The 19,529-nt window shown below is 42.0% G+C and overlaps 1 protein-coding gene across 5 annotated transcripts in view; it reads right to left on the bottom strand.

Moving 5' to 3' along the window:
• The window catches only part of adgrb1a (adhesion G protein-coupled receptor B1a), a 255,606-nt gene that overhangs the window by 174,126 nt on the left and 61,951 nt on the right, over positions 1-19,529 (bottom strand). For all 5 annotated transcript variants that reach the window (XM_049584034.1, XM_049584031.1, XM_049584036.1 and 2 more), the window contains exon 2: positions 16,587-17,536. In XM_049584034.1, the coding sequence (XP_049439991.1) occupies positions 16,587-17,355 (769 nt within the window). In that variant the 5' untranslated portion in view covers positions 17,356-17,536. The remainder of the gene's footprint in view (positions 1-16,586; positions 17,537-19,529) is intronic.

Here is a 19,529-nt window from a genome sequence, read left to right as displayed (position 1 = left end):
CAATAAGACTAGCTAGTTATCCGGCCATGTCATTATCCCCAAATCAATATCAAGATTTTCATGAACTAATGATATGCCACGTATGTCACTGTCAGCTACAACCTGAGACATGCCTGTGGTAGCAAACTGAATAGCTAGTCAGATGTAAAATGATTGCTTATGTTCAGAGGGGCAGTGTAATACCTGCAGTGTGTGATATGGTCTCCATCCTGTGGTGTTCAGAGGATGAGGCACTCAAGAGATGTGTAAACCCCCGAGCCATTTGTATCTGAACATGACTTCATGTTTGGGGTCCACCCTGAACATCTCTGTCATGCTCCAGCTCGTTGTAAATGAGCTGCAGTTTTGCAAGTTGGGGTTTAAGGCTGCTTTGACAGATTCATTTTAAACCCGCTTCAAAAAGCAAAAAATCCTGCTACATGTCAAATCACTCATATATATATACGTATTAAGAACAAGGCCCAAGTGGGTTTTGAACTCAGTCAGAAGCTGATCACTGGCAAAAACATAGAACAGACACACTTGACACACATGGTCATAGATAGCTCTGATTGCTGCCTGTAGCTCATTTATGTACGGTCATTACACTGGTTGTTTGGAACTAATAAACACAGGTTGTGAAAACAAGCCGGTGGGAAAAATCTGCACAATTAATGTGAAATGAACATTAGTTTCGGTCTGATTCGTTCAGTCTGAAAACACATTAAGAGGTGACATTCAGAAGAAGCTTCGGTTTACAGGGACTGACACTGCAAACTGACGCCCGCTGATGTTCTCGCCAGAAGAAAATCTAATTAAACTTCATTGTCTCCACTGTGTACAAAGTACCTCATAGAGACGTGTCACTGTCAAAACAAACAGCAACAATAGCCAGGACTGCTAGAGCCATTCCTTACAGTTCATATTAACAGTCTTAATGGGATTTACGGTGGACTTTACATTTAGACAGTGATGCATTAATGTACAAAGTCCAGGTTAAGGTCTGATAGGTGTGTGTGTGTGTGTGTGTGTGTGTTAGACTGTGTCTTTGTATTTTCTGTTTGTGTGTGTTGTTAGAAGAGCACACGGAACATGTCTGCACTAATGAGTTCTTTTCTTGGACCTGGCAGGCTTTGGCCATGATCCGCTCAGCTTATTGTGGGTGTGTATGTGTGTGTGTGTGTGTGTGTGTGTGTGTGTGTGTGTCCTGAGTCTTGTGTGGGTGTGTGTTCTGACAGTGTGTCACCTCTGGGTGTCATTCTAGGTGATACTGCCAAGGAGAGCAGCCTTTACAGCCGTCCCGCAGAGCCACCGCCTGCTCTTAACAAGGACACAGAGGCACGCAGATGCAACAACACACACACACACACACACACACACACACACACACACACACACACACACACACACACAGTTTTTCCATCCAGCTCTGGTGCACAGCAGCAATAAACTTGTACATTTCAGTGTGCTCCGAGTAATTCATCTTCATTGTCCGAGTCATCAAATCTGAAGAACGACAGTGAGACAGTCGGACTAGCATTAAATGTCCTCACACCCAAGGAGACTGGCAACATGAACACACTCTGATTCTCTATCGTCTCACTCACACATGCAATTTCACTCTTCGAAAGACAGTACGCATTCACTCATAATAGAGCATTTTTCTGAGGGGGAAAAGGGGTTTCAATTCCCCTAGACTCTACCGGATTTCTCCAACAAAAAAAGAAAAGTGTGTATTGTAGTATAAAACAGAGGATAAAAAAAAGAGAGAAAAAAGTAGCAGTACCAGGCGATCGGTGACAAGCTGCCTGTCAGAAAACACAGGGATCCTTATTGTGTCCTGACATCATCTGCCGACCATTCTCCTGCAGTCACACATGACTGATGAGGGAGGTAAAAAAGTTCAACTTGTCTTTTCTCTAATCCTCACACTTTTCTTTATGGCAGGAAATTAATGGTCTCTCACGTAGGATAGTTACACACACACACACACACACACACACACACGCACGCACATGCACATTTGTCTGCTCGCCGTGCTCATCCTGGAGCAGTGCTTTTATCATCACCCCATAAGTAGCAGCGGTAAAATTGCTTAATTAAAGCATGAATGTTTAATAAACCCTCAGGCTGCGTGGAGAGGGACCTGAGATAGGCCGTCCATTGACAGGCAGCCTCGAGGAAGAGAGACAGACGATTCCTCAACCTGCTACACACTGACTTAAAGTTCAAGTGAGTCCTTTGACAGAGAACAGGTGGAGCTGGTAAAGGCCAGAAACTTCATGAGCAGCGGGGTCACCGCCTTGAACTGTTTTAAAATGCTAAGTTGCTCACTTCTGTAGTGGCTGGGAGTGTCAGCTCCTGAGCTATACTGTAACACTAACCCCAGGCTGGTTCTGCTTGATTGTCATCCCTTTTATATTCAGGCTTAGTCAGTGAACGTCTTAGCTAGGCACATCATCATTTTAGCAACCCAAAAATGCCATCAACTGGCATTTCAGTGAACTCTATATGTTCTAGGGTACTAATCAGGCTTTACTCAAGCTCTGTTTGTAAGTTTTCCTAAAAAACAGTGATGTACAAAATCCCAACATATCCTAAATAATCATGAGCTTGTAATTCATTTATAACTTACATATTTGGAAAGGCTGTGATCACATGACCAATGCACTGTAGGGAGTGAAAGAAGGAAGCGGTCCTTGTAAAGAGTCAGGTTGGGATGGTGGATGGGTCACAAAGTACCATGTTCTAAATCCAACCACATTAACCTTACTTGCCTAAATCTAACCTCTGTAACTTTATGTTAAGCATGTAAGGCATGTATTTAAGGTTATTCATGGCGTCTATAAGGAGCCGATGTTGTTTGAAAGACGCTGTAAACGTGGTTAACATTGTGTGTGTCGCAGTTCGGTTTAAAAAAAAAAAAAAAAAAAAAATTGGATAAGTTCAGGAAAAGATTTTTGTTTCCATCAAAATACACTTTGCGTAGTTACGTAAAGTGCGTAAACATAACTAGCCGTCTTCTGGATGAAAGTCTATGTCTGTTTGACCCATCCATCACCCCTCCAGCTTCTCAACACAGACTTTGTTTGCAATTGCTGTTTACATTTAACCCGTGTGTATCCAACACAACAAAAGATCCGTATTGACTTTGCATTAGCATTGTTTTTGTATTGCCAGCTTGTAAGTTTAACACATTTCGAGCCCACCTCCATGTCCATTATAATATATCTTTGAAACCGGACTGAGGCAAACAGACCTTTGCTGCGCATTCAACCTTTAAGTAACCCTAGAAAGATATATCTTATACATACCAGCCAGGAACTGATACATCCCTAATAGTTCATTTTAACAGCTTTAATGTGATTTCACATGGGATTCTGATTTAAATAGTTATCCAGTGTTAATGTTTAAATCTGAGGCTTTTGTCAGAAACAGATATCAGACATACTGCTGTCACTGAATAGTGTGTTCAGCTGAGTCCTGCAGTATGTGTATGACATCTGTGTGTTCTGCTTTCATTCAGCCTGAGAAGAGAGGCTGAAATTTGTGATGCAAAATGCATCAATAATGCGTCAATAAAGCACAGTGACAACATATCTCAATATTCTGGGGAGATCTGAAGTGCTCATATCACATGAAAAATAATGTGCATTATTCTGTAGCACGTATTAGCGTCAGTGTTAAGAGCTGATGTGTATGTAGAAATTTGGTTGTCTTATCAGCCTAAGCAGCCTTGTGAAAAACATTTGGCTGAAACAGATGTTGCCAAATACCCTGGCAACTTTATGCTGCAGATGCTTTAGTAGCTGTAATATGCTACTTTCAAGTAGTACTGGAAACAGAGTTGAAGGTTAAATGAATGTTAAATTAATAAATGTGTCCAGGTCAACGGGTTTTCTGTAACTTCTGAATTGCTGATGTGATGTTTTGACAGACTGTGTGGAAATCTTGTATTATGAAGGAAAAAGTGATGTGTTTTTAAAAAAAATGAATAATACTGAAATTAAATTGCCCACTTCAAAATATAAAACATTAAATATATAGAAAAAATAGCAATATCTATGTATAAAGATAAAACTGTAAATCATTTCACAAGTCATACTGCAGCACTTTGTATTACAGCATATTGCTGAATACTTAACTTTTAATTACTCTGACCCTGTAGGCTGTTGCAGGATCCATACGGAGATCAATAGGAGAGGAACTGTAAAGCAACATTGCTTCAAAGGGGGACTTTATACTTTTTATGTTATGCTATTTCTTATTTTCTGTCATATGAATATAATGTTACAATGTTGGATTTTCACATGAAATCCAGATTTTCAAATAATAAGGTAAACGAAATATAAAAGTATCCCTGTGAGCAAAAATTCTCAGGTGTCAAACCATTAGGATACTCTGTTTCTCTGCTCCAGACAAGAGACTCAAGACAAGAGGCAAGTATTTCCACAATGTAGCCTTCACTGTTACATGTAGCTACATGCTAACATAACATTGGTTGCCAATGTTGTTCAGTTTTGCTATATTAAGGATATAGCACCAGGCTACAAGTACACTGTTACATGTAGCTACATGCTAACATAACATTGGTTGCCAATGTTGTTCAGTTTTGCTATATTAAGGATATAGCACCAGGCTACAAGTACACTGTTACATGTAGCTACATGCTAACGTCAGAAAAAACATGTTATCTTGACCCTGATGTTGTTGAAGTTTTTATTGGTGATTGTTTATAGCAGAGGGTGTCATTATTCTCTGTTACAAAGTGCGTTTCCATTAACCCTAGAAATGTGTAAAACCTAAATATCGCAATAAAAAACTGGTAAGGGAAACACCTCTATATTTGAAAAAACTCTCAAATATCGAGAAATTTTTTTACGCTCTCATGAGGTGGTTTTTCAGACGTGTCGATATAGAAGTATATCGCAAAAGACAAAACACTTTTTTCGCAAATATACGTCACCAGACATGACATTGGTGAATTCCTCATTCACGATCCTCTCCCAGAAATCCTTTATCCGTGGTCGCTGCCACACATACGGACTTTGCCTTTGGAATACCACTCACTCTCTTCGTCTTCAACTATAGACTACTGCAACAGCAGCAGTGGCAACCGAGATGATTGTTCCAGCTCGCAAGAGATTTCGAATGTCCATCTCACTTCTACAAAGTGGAGTCTCGCGGGACGAGATTTTACAAGAAATACGGCTCATACGCAAAACACCCTTTAATGGAAACACCTGCAAGTCACAATTTGTCGAAACTTTAGAAATATCGCATTTATTTTGCACAAAACTATAATGGAAACGCAACTACAGACATTCCCTGGCTGCAATGACAGTGCAGAGATGCTGAGATGCGGAAGACCCTTAAATGCTGACCAATCAGAGCAGACTGGGTTTTTTTGAGGAGGAGGATAAGGAGACAGGTGCTAAAATAGAGCGTCATAGGCATCCCAGCACTGAGCGCACGACAGCAAGTGTTATTGACCATTAAAGCATGGAAACGTATTTTTGGTTTCTACTAGAGCTACTAGAGCTGTTTTTGTTTGTTTTATTCTAACAACATGCACTTATCTGCTACAAATGAACAGTTTTTTTTTTTTTTTTCTAGACCTTACTTTTCTCCTACAGCTGCACCGAGAAGTGGCGGAAGTGAAATGTTACAACGTATCCCCATGGGTGGGGTTAATTGTAACAGGCAGAAGGTAGTAACATTTGCTAGAAAAGTCTGTTTAATACTATTAATTCAATACAATTCTATCTGTATTCTACAGGTTGATAGTGTTTATGGATCTATCTATGATAGATATCCAAACATCTGTACATCCCTCGTCTGACCACCAGAGCTTCATGAATGGAAAGATCAACACATTGATACATAGTATGTGTGGATATTATACATTTTTCTCTTTTTATCTGTGATAGACTGATGGTTAGATGTATATAGATACTTATCTCTCCATCTACATCAGGGGAAGGATAGGCATCCACACAGGTATCCATCTGTTTATCATCATTCTATCATCCACTATCAATGGTCGGACCAATAGATGTGCATAGATTCTGTAATCTTGATCCACATGTCAAAATATGACAATGTATGCTTGTGAAACTATGTGTCAGTATGATACCTGACAAAAATAAAAAATACCAAGTATATCTCTATCTTAATTAAGGACATTAGTTTAAACTGAATATAAGTTTGCAGTGCAAAAATCGAGAAAATGTGCTGTAGGCGGCTTAGTTGTAATACAGCATTACAGCTAATCTGGATGTGTGGAAATGTTATCGAGACTAGCAAACACACACTTATTAAGATGATATACGGTTGGATTCGACAGCTCAGTAATCGAAAACCAGTTATAACAAAGACGTTTACTGAAATTGGCCAAAAACACTCCCCTGAAAAACATCCAATCTCACTGTTTGGTGGCATTGTGGTCAACTACGAAGCACAAAAGGATTGACCCTGTGACTGCTTAAAAAGTCTGTGGTACAATTTACCCTGTGTTAGGTTATGCCCTGCTCCCCCCAACATGAAAACCACGATAGATCCTCTATAACAACACAGAGACACAGTATATAGACATATTCTGTGTTATGAGGAAGAAAACTTTAAATAAAACCATGAGAAATGTATGAGCTGTGAGAAAATTCTACTGGCTACTACTTTTGCCATTTGAGTTGAACTGCAGCAGCTAAAAACAATGCACATGACAATACACAGCTGGGTAGGAAAGTTTAGAGGCTGTGGCTGCCTTTAGGCCTATCAGTGGCTTCTGCTGATGCCTGACCCCACATACACTATGTGGCTACAGGCTGGATGCTGGCAGTTTTCATGTTTACTATTGTCACTTCCTTCAGTATCCCAACTACACCCGCAGTATATTCTAATCAAGCAGTTCCTTTAACAGGAAGCACAGCAGTAAAGACGTAATGATGCCAAATGCTCAACACAGCTCCATCCTTTTAAAGTTTACCCATGGTGCAGTGCTGGGCTTGGTGTATAGCACATGTCAGAATCCTTCTCCCAGCGCTCCCATTATTTCTTTAACATTTCTTCTTCTTAAATACATCAATGAGAATTGTCAGTCGAATTTGACTTGGAAAGAAATATCTGTGTTGCTTGTAATCACACTAATCTCAAGCAGTTCCAATGAACATTAGAGAGGTGAACGTGTCGTGACCACAAATAGGACCACGCACGTTTGCTAATTGTCTTCCCTGCCTCCGTCCCAAAAGCTCCATATGAAAACTTCTTCAAACAGACTGCGGGGCTCCCTGCAGGCGCAGCAACCTCTACACCAGCACAGAGCATCACTGCCATCTCTCCTCAGTTTATTTCTGCCCACACGGCGCCCCCTGTGGTTAACACCACACCTCGCTCTCTCCACATGCTTACAGACACACACACAGCTTTATTCTCTCCCTCGGTCAGCCACCCACACTGAGTCACGAGGGACCAGTGCGTGGTTGCACCAGTGTGTGAGCCATTTTCTGGTGCGACATTTCGCCGCATGTGTACGTCAATACTGTGTACAGTGTGTATGTGTGTGCACACACGTATCCACGCATATGAGCAAGAGGAGTATTAGACTTGCTTCAGGATTCCTCAGTGCTCCTCATGGAGGCGGGTTGGAAATCCCTTAGTTTAGCAACAATGTGGTCCGGCCAGGCAGCAACTTGCAGGGAGAGAATCACATTCATCTTCCTCAACCCAAGCTGGCTGCCAGCAACTGGAGAAAACAGTGCAAGTCAGGAGAGTTTACGAGTATTTCTTCCTTCTTCTTTACACATGTTGTCACTTTTTTGGATCGTGTATCAGAAGGGTCTGTTACTATTTTGTTACCCTTCCATCACAGCCAGTATATCAGGCAGCACTGATTAGACTGTGATCAAAGTTGTGAAATGATGTATCACAACACTGTTCTGGCATTTCCACAACTGACTGGCGTAGTGTAGGCAGTTAAGATTTAAAAGGAAAAAGTTTGAAGTCATATTTCTGTTGCTGTCAGTTTATGAAACATACCCAGTTAATCCTTGTTCTGCTGCATTTGGGACTAATAACAAAATGGTTGTCCAGCTGGTCTGAGGCCAGTTGGGTGTGAGTCTTTAAAAAACATTTAATACAGTGCTCTCTGGTGGACAAACTTTTTAGAAAAGAAGTAACATGTATTTGGATAAAAGCCAAATTGCGACATGCTCATTTTCAGTCACACTGACCCTGAAAGACATTTTGAATTTTAACCACTGTTGGAAAGAAGAGATTCTCAGCTTTCTAATGATATCAGTATTGCTTTTTGTATTACAAAAAAGTGCACATTACATACTGACTGTTACCAAGGCCTGAGAAAGCTTGGCTGCAAAGATACATAACAATGGTCTTCAAAACTGGGAGTGCATGCTGTACACCCACGGTGAGAAATCCACAAAACAGCTTGGATTACTGTTATTTTGTCGCCAGCAAGGTTAGAAAAACAAGAATACCCAACAACACGGTGCAGGAGACTGAGAAAATATTGTTTGTATGCTAACTGTCAAATGGATCTCTGTTCTTCCAACACAGTCAGCAATGGACTCCATATGACAATATCATCGACTTGGATTATTTCATCAGTGTTTCCCATACATTGACAAGACTATGTCAATGTGTCTGCGCCGCGTTGACATATGATGTGCAGGGTACCCTGGTTGTGTTGGTTATTTGATGTTTTGGGATGTCGTGTCAATTTCTGCCTCTCACATGAATTGTCTGGTTTCAAAACACACTTCTGATTTCACAGGAAATGTACAGTTTGCATACAGTCTCTTTAAAAAAAAACAACACACTACATCTGTGCAACACCACAAATTAAAGTTTTTTTTTTCCTTTAACAACAAACACACACGGTTTTAGCCAAAGAACAGGGGTTGGCATTACGATTATATGGGAAGCGAACACCAGCCTCCTGTGTGTAAGACGAGGGTTGTTTGACCCAGTCACCACCCCTCCCATAACTTTTGTTGCTGTGTGGTCATTTCCCCTGATACCGCTGGGTACCGTTAAACAATAACGGCGACCGGCCGTATGTTATGCTGACATGAAAGGATGGCTTTTTTTTTGTCTGTGTCTGATGCTACAAGTTACTGACCAAGTGCCAGTTTTCAACGACTTCAGACTGAGACCTGGTTGTGTCGTCTTGCCTTCACTAGCTTCATAATTGTCTTCATCATCTGATTGCAGTAATAAAAGTTTCATACTCTGAGAGACAAGACTTTGGTTCTTTACAATCAAACAAAAGCCCCAAATGACCAAAAATCAAAATCCATGTTTATCTCGAAATGAGCCGTTGCAACATCTAATGTGATTTTGATACAGCATGCTACCTTTAGGTAATTCCCTTGGGAATATGGCATTGGGTCATGTAGTTATATAAAAGAAAGAATACACTCTATGTAAAGCTGATGTTTCAGTCACACTCTGCGTCTCGAGATAGTAGTCACCAACACTCACTGATTGTGTCATCGGAGAAAACACAAACAAACAAAAAAAACAACACACATACTATTTGTCATCAGTGCATCTCGCCTGGACGTGACACACAACTCCCCATGACAGAGACCTTTACAACACATACACACACACTGCAACTAGTCATAGCTTGTTGACAGCTGCGTCACTGTCATTGCTACAAGTGCCATGCTCCAATTTCAGCCAGGAATCAGGATTTGAGAAAACTGGAAGCAAGAAAAAGAAAGCTCTGAGAGAGAAAAAAAGGAAAAGAATATCCAGTGCTTCATGTAAGGATATATTCCCCCAGGGTCCAACATGATGATAGAAAAAATATATATCTATACTGTCTGCTGAGTTGGCAGTTCTTGTCAAAGGCAGACTAGAACATATCATCTTTGCTTGTTCAAGCATCAGTAACTATAGCAAACACAGAACCATGATCGACAAAACAGACAGACAGCCAAGACAGTTCCCTCAGACCCTCCATCTTCTATATCCACTTCTCCTGGATCCTATCCCAGCATGCACTGGGCCAGAGTCAGGGTACACCCCAGACAGTCTATCACAAGAATGGTGGGCTTAAACAAACACATCAGAGGAGTGTAAATTAAGAGCTGGATCCTTTACAAGGTGCACCCAGTGCTGGTGGGACCTGCATTTCATCCTCAAAGGAGACAGCACAAGTCACATATTTTAGAATTTAATGAACAAGATGCTGACAAAGTATATATATTTTGGACATGTATCATGGCATGGAGCATTTTGTTAAGATCTTGGCAAAGCACTGAAGTCAAGTTTGCATTAGCTGATTGGCCTCAGCTGCTTCATTCATGCTTCACAATCACTGGCTCCATTTACTAGCTGATTGGCAGCATCCAATCATATTCATATAGGAGCCCAGGGCTGCTTTTATAACCACACTTCCGACTGCTCGGCGGATACTTCATAATGCTGTTAGGTGCTGCATCAGAACCAACCCAGCCTCCTTATGTGCTAAGCTGTTGGTACTGCAGGGTTTACCACACTTTTATTTAATTGTGGTGGCCCACCACTATTAAAACAACTGCCGCCATTTTTTTGTGTTGTTCTATTTTTGGGACTAGAGTGCACCCTTAAACAGTCATTGCGCGGGGTCTAAAAGGTCCTCAGCAGGAGCTGCTTCTCTCATCCATCAGTCTGATCTGATCAGGTCTGATTGGATCCACTGATGAGTTGTCCACCCCATGACTCAAAACTCCACAAACTGCTGCTGAATAAAAAAGACCAAGTTTATCAACCAAGTTTTACGTCAACACATGATGGACAGTATATCCAAATGTATTATTATTACCTTCACCAAGGAGGTCATGTTTTCAGTGCCCTTTGTCTGTTTGTTGGCAGGATTATGGAAAAACTACTGGCCAGATTTTAATGAAACATGATGGAAGGGTGTAGCATTGGCCAAGGAAGAAGGCATTAAATTTTGGGTTGGATCCGAATCATGAAGTGGATACTCAAATAACTGTCTCTTTCATTAAACTTGCAATATATGCCTGCGGCTCTCACTTCGAACGTCACAAGCAAACATAGAGGTCGCTGAGCTGAAATAACATGGGCCAGCAGTGCAGTGCTAACAACAACAACGCTGCTGACAGAGCCAACAATGTTATGCAGTGTTTCTCCTATATGTATTTATGCTTTGACAACAAAAATGCCACAGTGGGTCAGGATGGTTTTATCAGCAGTAACCTTCTTATGAGCATGATTGTATACAAGGCCAACATGATCTCACTCCAAAGTTGTCAAAAACCAGCGCTTGGTCAGTGACTTCCAGCGTCAGACACCAACGAAAAAAGCCGTCCTTAAACTTCAGCATAATACGCAGTCGGTCGCCATTATTGTCAAGGGGGAAACACTGCAACGAAAGCAACAAAAGTTAAGGGGGTGGAAGTTGAAATAGCGTCTTAGAACTTCAACGACCAACACACCCAGGGTACCTTGCACATCATCATTGCATTGTATCTTGACGTGGAAAGTCCATGACCAAACGTCAGTGTGTGATGTTGCCAGGGTGAGAATGTGTTGACAGGGGAGCTTGTATTACAACACACAGATGGAGCGTGACTATTTCTCTGCAGACAACATCGCTCCACTAAATCCTTACAAAGCAAATAGTTGTTTGCCGCCAGTCAATGCCCTGAATGTCGTATCTTGCATCATCAGCATTGCAAGATAGGGATTTTGGTCTTGGCAGAGGACTCTGCTTCAAGTGCCCTTCTATTTTAATTGTAACACCCTGGGATTAACAATATATTTAAGCTTCCATACATCCTGCAGTGTTTGTCATTGACTGATGACTGTTTGAACACAAACACCTGGTAAATATGATTTAGCCACCTGATTTTTCCTGTCTACTCCAGTAAATGATGACTGCGAGAAGGTTTCGTTGAAAAAACTGACCAGTGCACAATAGATTGTGGAAGAGCGACGGCTGTACAGTAAAGCAGAACACAAATTTACAGAAAGAGAAGCTGTATTTCTTGGCCACATTTGAAGGAGATTCAGAAATGGGCCAGGTCTTGTTGGTACTTTATGGTGTATTCAGTCTAGAAAAGCAAACATTGAATAATTCTACCACTCAACTGGGATACAGTGATTGACATGCATCTTCTACGGCTAATTTGGGATTTTCAAATTGTCATGTACCATCATGTAGGCCTAAAGAACATGCAAATTCCATACAGAGAGGCTCCAGCAAAATTGGTTTCAGCCACAGACCTTTGTTTTTGCAGTGACACTGCTAAGAACTGTGTCTTCTCTCAGTGTCTCGGAGCAGAGTGCTTTTTAGTCTGTGACACTGTGTCCTTGTTTGCTTATTTTCCAAGCTTTATTAAATATTTCACACTTGAAAATGACTGCCCAGCCAAAAGTGAGAGTGCATAATAAGCAGCCAAGGTCACAACCCAGATGATCCCATGGCATTGTGGGTAAGTTGTATGTGTCCTCCTCCACCTTCAGTTCACTTTGTTGTCCATTTCTGGTGCTTTCTCAAAGCTATCACAAACATGTCTCTTTTGTTCAGATTGAGTCATGTGTTTTCTCATCTCCTCACATCTCTCACATCCATCCTTTAATCACTCACTGCCTCCCCTGCTGTCCACCGAGGGCTAACAAATGAATCCTTTCCTGCTCCGTGCCACACCACATTTCGTGACACAAATCACACCCATCCACACACGTGCACAAATATGCGTTGGAGGTCTACCAAAATGGATTTCTGTGGACAGTATCTCCGGACTGAAGCTACCAACAGCCGATATTTTGTCCCAGAACCTTTAACTTTGACCATTTGAATGTCAGAACATTCCAAAAATAGCCCTGAAATCACCAGTCCTCTCGACTTAAAGGTTAAAGATTTCTCACACAGCACAGGAGCTGTGTTCACATGGACGAATTAACATACTCCTGCTCAGATGAAATAACGTATTAAGGGATGATTATTTATGTCTTCTTTTTTTTTTTAAATGACATTTCTATGAAGCTGCTCTTTGCAAATCTTTTGTGATTAAAATAATTTTCAAGGATATTTGTTTTCATGTCTCCCAAAATCAGGGACATGGAGACTCTTAATTGAAACCGGAGTGATATTGAATAAAAACACTTACAAAACATGTGATGTATCCTTTCTTCCTTTAAATATGATCAAAAGGTCACATTCGAATCAATAAAGGTTAAGCACTTCCCATTGATCATCTTACTGACATAGTAAAACAGATGATCAAGCTGTACCATATCTGTCCTTCCAGAGGTTGACCACACTCACTGGGCAACATCTGATTTTGTATTATTAGCATCGGCTGCATCACTCTGAAGGTCAATATATTAATCTAACCATTCACCTCATGTACACAAAGGGCTACTCCTGGAGAGTCACACATTAGATCATGGACCCCCAGTTTTATAAGATTGTCTTCAGGGACCTCTACCTGAAAAGATATTGGTTGTTAGATTAAATTAAGATCAGAATTCTCTAATTGTCAACTATAGTTGAGGAAATAATTGTGGAGGAAGTGAAACCTATGATCAAAATAGTCCTTTTTTGACTCTTACTTACACTGGCCTTATGTTATAGTGAATTAAATAGTGAAAAGAAACTATTACCCATTTTCTTGGGGACCCCCTGAAGCTCCCTCAAGGACCACTGGGGGTCTCCTGACTCCTGACTGAGAACCACTGGCTTAATCAACACCATGCTTACTAGGAACTGAAAGAACAGAAAATGACAAAGAAAATCACCATGTTTCTCTGATCATTGTGAAAGACGTTAAGGTAACGGCTTGTTGCCACCTTCTGCGTTGACTGAAAAGGACATTATTGGGGCGAGTATGTCACTTGCTACTGATTGATTTGGTTGAAACAAAACAAACCCCTTTTCAAACAGAAAATGCTGATATTGGACAGTTCTGCAAAACCCTGGATTATTTACCAGGGTTGTGTTTTCAAGTACCACTCCTTTATTTTTACAAAATTTATGCAGGCAAGGACAGTATGGTTAAGATTGGGGAATGATTCTAACATACGTTAAAAGTTAGGAAATGATTGTAAGGTATGGTGAATGTTAGGAAATTATCGTACAGTATGGTAAAGGTTCAGAAATGATCGTAAGGTATGGATGAGGTTGGGAAATGATTAAAAGCTATAGTAAAGCTTAGGGAGGACATAAGGTATGGTTAGAGTTAGGGAATGACAAAAAGGCAACTTAAATTGTAACCCTGTGACTAGATGCAAACCCAGTCGTACTACATGTCCATCAACCACCCCTACTTCAGTACCCTTGACCATGCCCATTGCTACAAAATGGGCAGCTTACTTCCCACAGTGGCAGTGAAAATTGGCACTGGAGATACATTTTGATGTGACGTGGACATATGACTACTAAGTTAATATAACGTCAAGCTGAATCAAACAAAGTGCCATCTCTTCACTGTGATTGCCAGGCTATGTTTGGGAGGCACCAGAGAAAAGATTTCTAATTCTGAAAAAGTAGTTTTAATATAAAGTTTCTATCAAAGAGAACAAGACTTTTCTCTGTCCCCTCAGCAATAAGCTGCTTGGACAAAGAAAACTGCATAGAGTTCACTTTTCTATGTTGTATTTCCATTATTATTTTTTTGCTTTGGGCATATAAGGCCATATGAGGAGAGGTTGAGCACAAGGCAAAGCTCCCACACTGCCTTTAAGGAGGCAGCTCCACATCTAGCCCCCATCAGCTGGACACGAGCAGAGCTCGGGTCCTGACAGAAGGTCTCACCCCTCCATCTGCTACTGGGCGGGACCCTCAGTCCCTCTGCAGAGAGGGAGTGAAAGAGGCTGAGAGATAGACTGTAATCTATGAAGTCCTCGGTTACTGAAGGTGCTGAGACCAAACGGGTCCAGCTGCGTATTGCCTGACCCAAGCAACAACTATCTATCCTCATCAAGCCCGTCCACCTGAGACAACTCCCCCTCTCAGCTTGTCAGCCTCTTCACTCTCCTTTATTCCCCTCTCCCACTCTGTCTCTGTATCTACTGTCTTTCATCCATTCATCACTCACAACTATCACCCCTCTCTTCCTCTCTTCACTGCACAGCGGGCAATAACTGCCTGGATCCCCGACCTATTTCCACACAGAATCCATTACGTCTCCCCATCCTCTTTTTATCTTCATCCACCAATTCAATCCATCCAGTCACCCATCCAGCCAAATATTCAGTGACTGCTTGCCTCTTCCATTTGAGCTCATCACAGGGCTCCATAGCCACTCATTCACTCTGAACCCAGGATTATCATCCAAGAGGCGCTTCGCCCGTGTGGGTTGAAGCACATAGAGGGAGAAGAAAAGCTATAATGCGTTCTTCTCTTTCTATCTCTCCACAAGCCAACAGTGGATGGTATATTTCTTTTTTATTTTTCACACCTTAAGGCACAAACAGCCCACACCCCGCTGTTGAGCACCATAAGCGGGATTACATAAGTGCCATAACTAGCAGAGAGGAGGCTGGGGCGGCAAGGGGATATTAGCCGCTCTGGAGACTGGAGGAGGATAAGGCAGGAGATACCCACCGCAACATCTTCTCTGCTTGGTTGGCTTCCCACGACTGGCTCAGTATCAGCCCACTATCAGCCTGGGGAGGGAAAGATCGGGAGGCAGCGATGGTGGCTCAGAAGAGGAGGAGGAGGACTGAGAGAATAAGACCACAGGCTGATTAGGGGAAGCGACTGAGAGAAGCAGAGGAAGGAGGGAGAGTTAGATGGTGGATAGGTTAGGGGAAGAAAAGGCAGCCAAGAAATGTTCCATCCCTCTGGCCATAGTCCTGATGAAGCCAGGATAGAGATGTCAGGCCACATCCTGTCTGCCGAGGAAAGGGGAGGGGAGCCGGGATCAAGCAGCAGACAATTAGACCTCAAGCCACAGGCCCTTATTCCACTGCATTTCTGCCTCTCTCCTTCTATCTTCCTCTTTTGTCTCTCTTTACATCGCCACCCCCCTTCTCTTCTGAGCATCCCCAGAGCTATCCAATATCAGCACTTGATTCTCCTCTATTTCCTCAGGCTTCCCGGAGGCCGATCGAGTGTCCCTCCCTGGACTGCAGAGGGATGGAATGCGGTGCCGACCTTGCAAGGTCACAGAGCTCGCTTCCATCAGATGAAACCCTAAACCTTCCATTTGCCTCTTTCTGTCCCTCTTTCTCTCCTCTACTTCAGCCAAAGCACTCCACTTGCTTTTGAGCCAATGTCACACAATTATCCTCACTTTTCACAAATCATACACATTTTCACTGGCTTGATTGTTACTGAAGATGCCATTTCTCTGCCATTTTGCTGAGAGCATGCTAAAACTCCAAGGGTGACCTTCTGAGGTCAGACCAAACAAAAGTAAATCTATTTTTCCCATAGTCTCTTGAATGCATGACTTGTTTTCCCCTATTGTTTTACAGAGAGGCAAAGATAATCGTTAATCTTTGCACTTACATGCTTTTGGAAACTGTGCAGTTGACATATGAACTATGATGTAATCCCCTCAGCAAATAATATCTTACAAGTCATCTTTTTTTTTTAGTTAAAAAGCCATAAAATCTTTCATACTCACCATTTATCTCAGCATTTTTTCCACTCTCTTTCACGCTGGGTAAACAGTTTTCCAGGTAAACTCCATTGTGATAACAGCTATCCCCCTCACTGAGCTGTGGCGGCGGCTCCCAGCACAGACACGGAGTCTGCATGATGCCGCAGGGCCTGTTAGACGTGCTTGAGGCCAGGCAGTCCTCTAGCCACTGGCACAGCATCTGACAGGCCGCCATGCTGGGGTTACGCTTTCCCACCACCAGGTACTCAGTTTTGAAATCCCCGTTGCCATCCGTGATGGCCTTTCCCACCCGAGGAAGTCCCTTCCTCATTTGGAGGAATTGCTTTCCGGCCTCCAGGAAAGCCACTGGGGCAGAGGTATCGCACAGCCTCACCACCTCATCAAAGCTCTCCATGCCCAGGTAGGTGCGCGTGGTCTCCAGGAAGGAGTCATACTGGAAGGTGCGGAGCTGCGACGGCACGCAGTCCTCGGTAGGTTTGGTGACCTTGATGAAGATGGTGTAGCGCCGCGGATCAGGGTTCTGCAGGGTCCAGGAACAAGGCATGGTGGGGAACACTGATGATGACAGGAAGAAGCCAAAGAAGCGGCTCTGGACTAAGGTGGAGCAGGAGTCTGACTCTGGGCCTGAGGGGGCTGCGTGGCAACAACCCTCCATCAGCAGCAGAGGGGCAAAATACAAGAGTAGCACTGGGAGAGGCCACCTTGAATGGCCAGGAATTCGAGAAACAATGCTTGTCATGGTTTGCAGATGAAGGGAAGGAGAAGGTATCATAGGCTGATGGCTGGTCTCTGGCTTTGGAGGACTCAACTTCCACCTGTGTAGGGCAAAGGAAGAGGAGTAGAAGGAGGAGGAAAAGGACGTGGTGGTGGAGGAGGAGGGGGAGGAAGGTTGCTCTCAAAGATCCAGCGATCGGCCCATGGCTGCATCAGTCTGCCCCGAGATTCACAAGAACCTGTGAAATGGAAGAGACGAGATATGAATTAGACTTCGTATCTCATCAGACAACGGAATGGGATTACACTGATTCTATTTATCTTCACAATGAGAAATCAATCCATCAGCTGTTATTGTTTGCTCTGTAAACTGAGAGCCACTGCAGTGACTTGGGCTCTGGAGAACGACGCATGGAATAGAAGCAGATGGAGGGAGGGAGCCAGTGGTTTAGCTAAGTTTTTCTCCATTGCACAAGTTCAGATTGGTCTTTTCCTGAGAGACGACTGTTTCCCTCACATGTCTGCTCCCATACTTCACCTGCCAGCTCATTAATTTGTCCAATTATAAGACTATTAATTACAAAAGAGGCAACACCTGCAGCCATTCATTACTCCACTTTATCAGGGATGAGACACAGACAGCAACACCATGATCAATAGTCCTTTTTGTTTTTGCTTATTAAAGCCAAAACAATTTGCTGATGTTTTAAATACACATTCATTAGATGATAGCACTGTATTTCACTTTTTGGCCCACTTCTTTTATTACACATCTCTTTTACATTATACAAAGGACTGCTTCCCCTTGAGTGGCTTTGCTGTTTTAAATTGTTATGATCAGTGTTTCTTTATGGAAAAGCTATGACATGGAAAATAGTCTTAAAATGGTAAACAATATCATTCAAATACAAACTCCTGGTTTGTTCTTGCAGCGACTATTGTGCAGTTGTCAGCTGAGTGTGCTGATTGATTTGAAATGAGTGTGGTTTTTTTTTTAAGGAAATTGTCATGTGTTGTTTAAGTTATTATATGAAAAACAAAAGGTGCTCAGTTTGCCACACTGATGAATAATTACAAGGACATCAGAATGTTCAGTGCAGGTCTGAATGAAAAGGAACAGAATATTTTGAGAAGCAAACATAACATAACCTCCAATTATACACCACAGCTAAATTGATAAGTTTTGGGAAGGTGGTAGTCAGAAATTGCATTAAATGATTTGCAAACACACTGGACCTCAACATTAAAATACTATGTATTTATTTTATTTAAAGCTGCACTAATCAGTATTGTTTTGTGTTAACAAAAACTCAAAATGAAAGAAGTCACCCACAGGGCTGAACCCACAGAGAACAATCACCAACTTTGCAGATCTGCTTCTCTGCAGAGTATTTTAGAATATTTCAGTGGATTTTTTTGATCTTATAGTCCACAACATTACAGGCTGCTGATTTCAGCCAGAAAGGTCTGATACCCTTACCTGCCCAGCAGACAGACCAAGTCAGTGATCTGCTGGTAAAGATAGAGGAGCATTAGGGGCCAAAGTGCAAGATATTGCTCTCAGGAGTTTGTGTGGGGATACATTAATCAGCACATCTGATTGGTAATAGTACCAATACACACCACCCAATCAGGTAATTGCCATGATTTAACTAATCCACATTAAAGGGGAACTAATGTTTTTTTCAACCTGGGCCCTATTTTCCGATCTACTTTTGTCTAAATGAGTGATAGGAAGTTCAAAATTGCATTTGTAAGGCCACTCCAACGGTAACTTCCTGCAACAACTCAAATCTCGTGAGACGTGAGATTTCAGAGCCAGACTTTCACTCTCTGAGTGAGTGTTTTGACTTGCCACAACAAACATGTCCGAATTTTTACCCGATTTTGACCAACTGGATCTGGATGAGCCATTTGAATTTGATGATTAGATGTTCATTTCTCCTTTCCGTTATGTTGTCGGATAATTATACTAACAATCCGAGACTATCTGTGTGGAAAAAAATGCACTTTTAGTGGACGTATTTTGACGTTGTTTGACGCTGTCTGAGTGCCCTATTAATTAGTATATTGCGTGCTCACAGGCTGCAGACAGGTCAGCCCTAGCTTCATACTGGAGCAATGTCAAATACTGAACATCCTATCACTCATTTAGACAAAAGTACATCGGACAATAGGGCCCAGGTTGAAAAAAACATTAGTTCCCCTTTAAATATAATTTCTTTGTCATTT

This window comes from Epinephelus fuscoguttatus, linkage group LG8 (genome assembly GCF_011397635.1).
Source record: "Epinephelus fuscoguttatus linkage group LG8, E.fuscoguttatus.final_Chr_v1".
Lineage (NCBI taxonomy): Eukaryota > Metazoa > Chordata > Actinopteri > Perciformes > Serranidae > Epinephelus > Epinephelus fuscoguttatus.
Note: the sequence above shows the minus strand (reverse complement) of the source record. Positions and strands in the feature narration are given on the sequence as shown.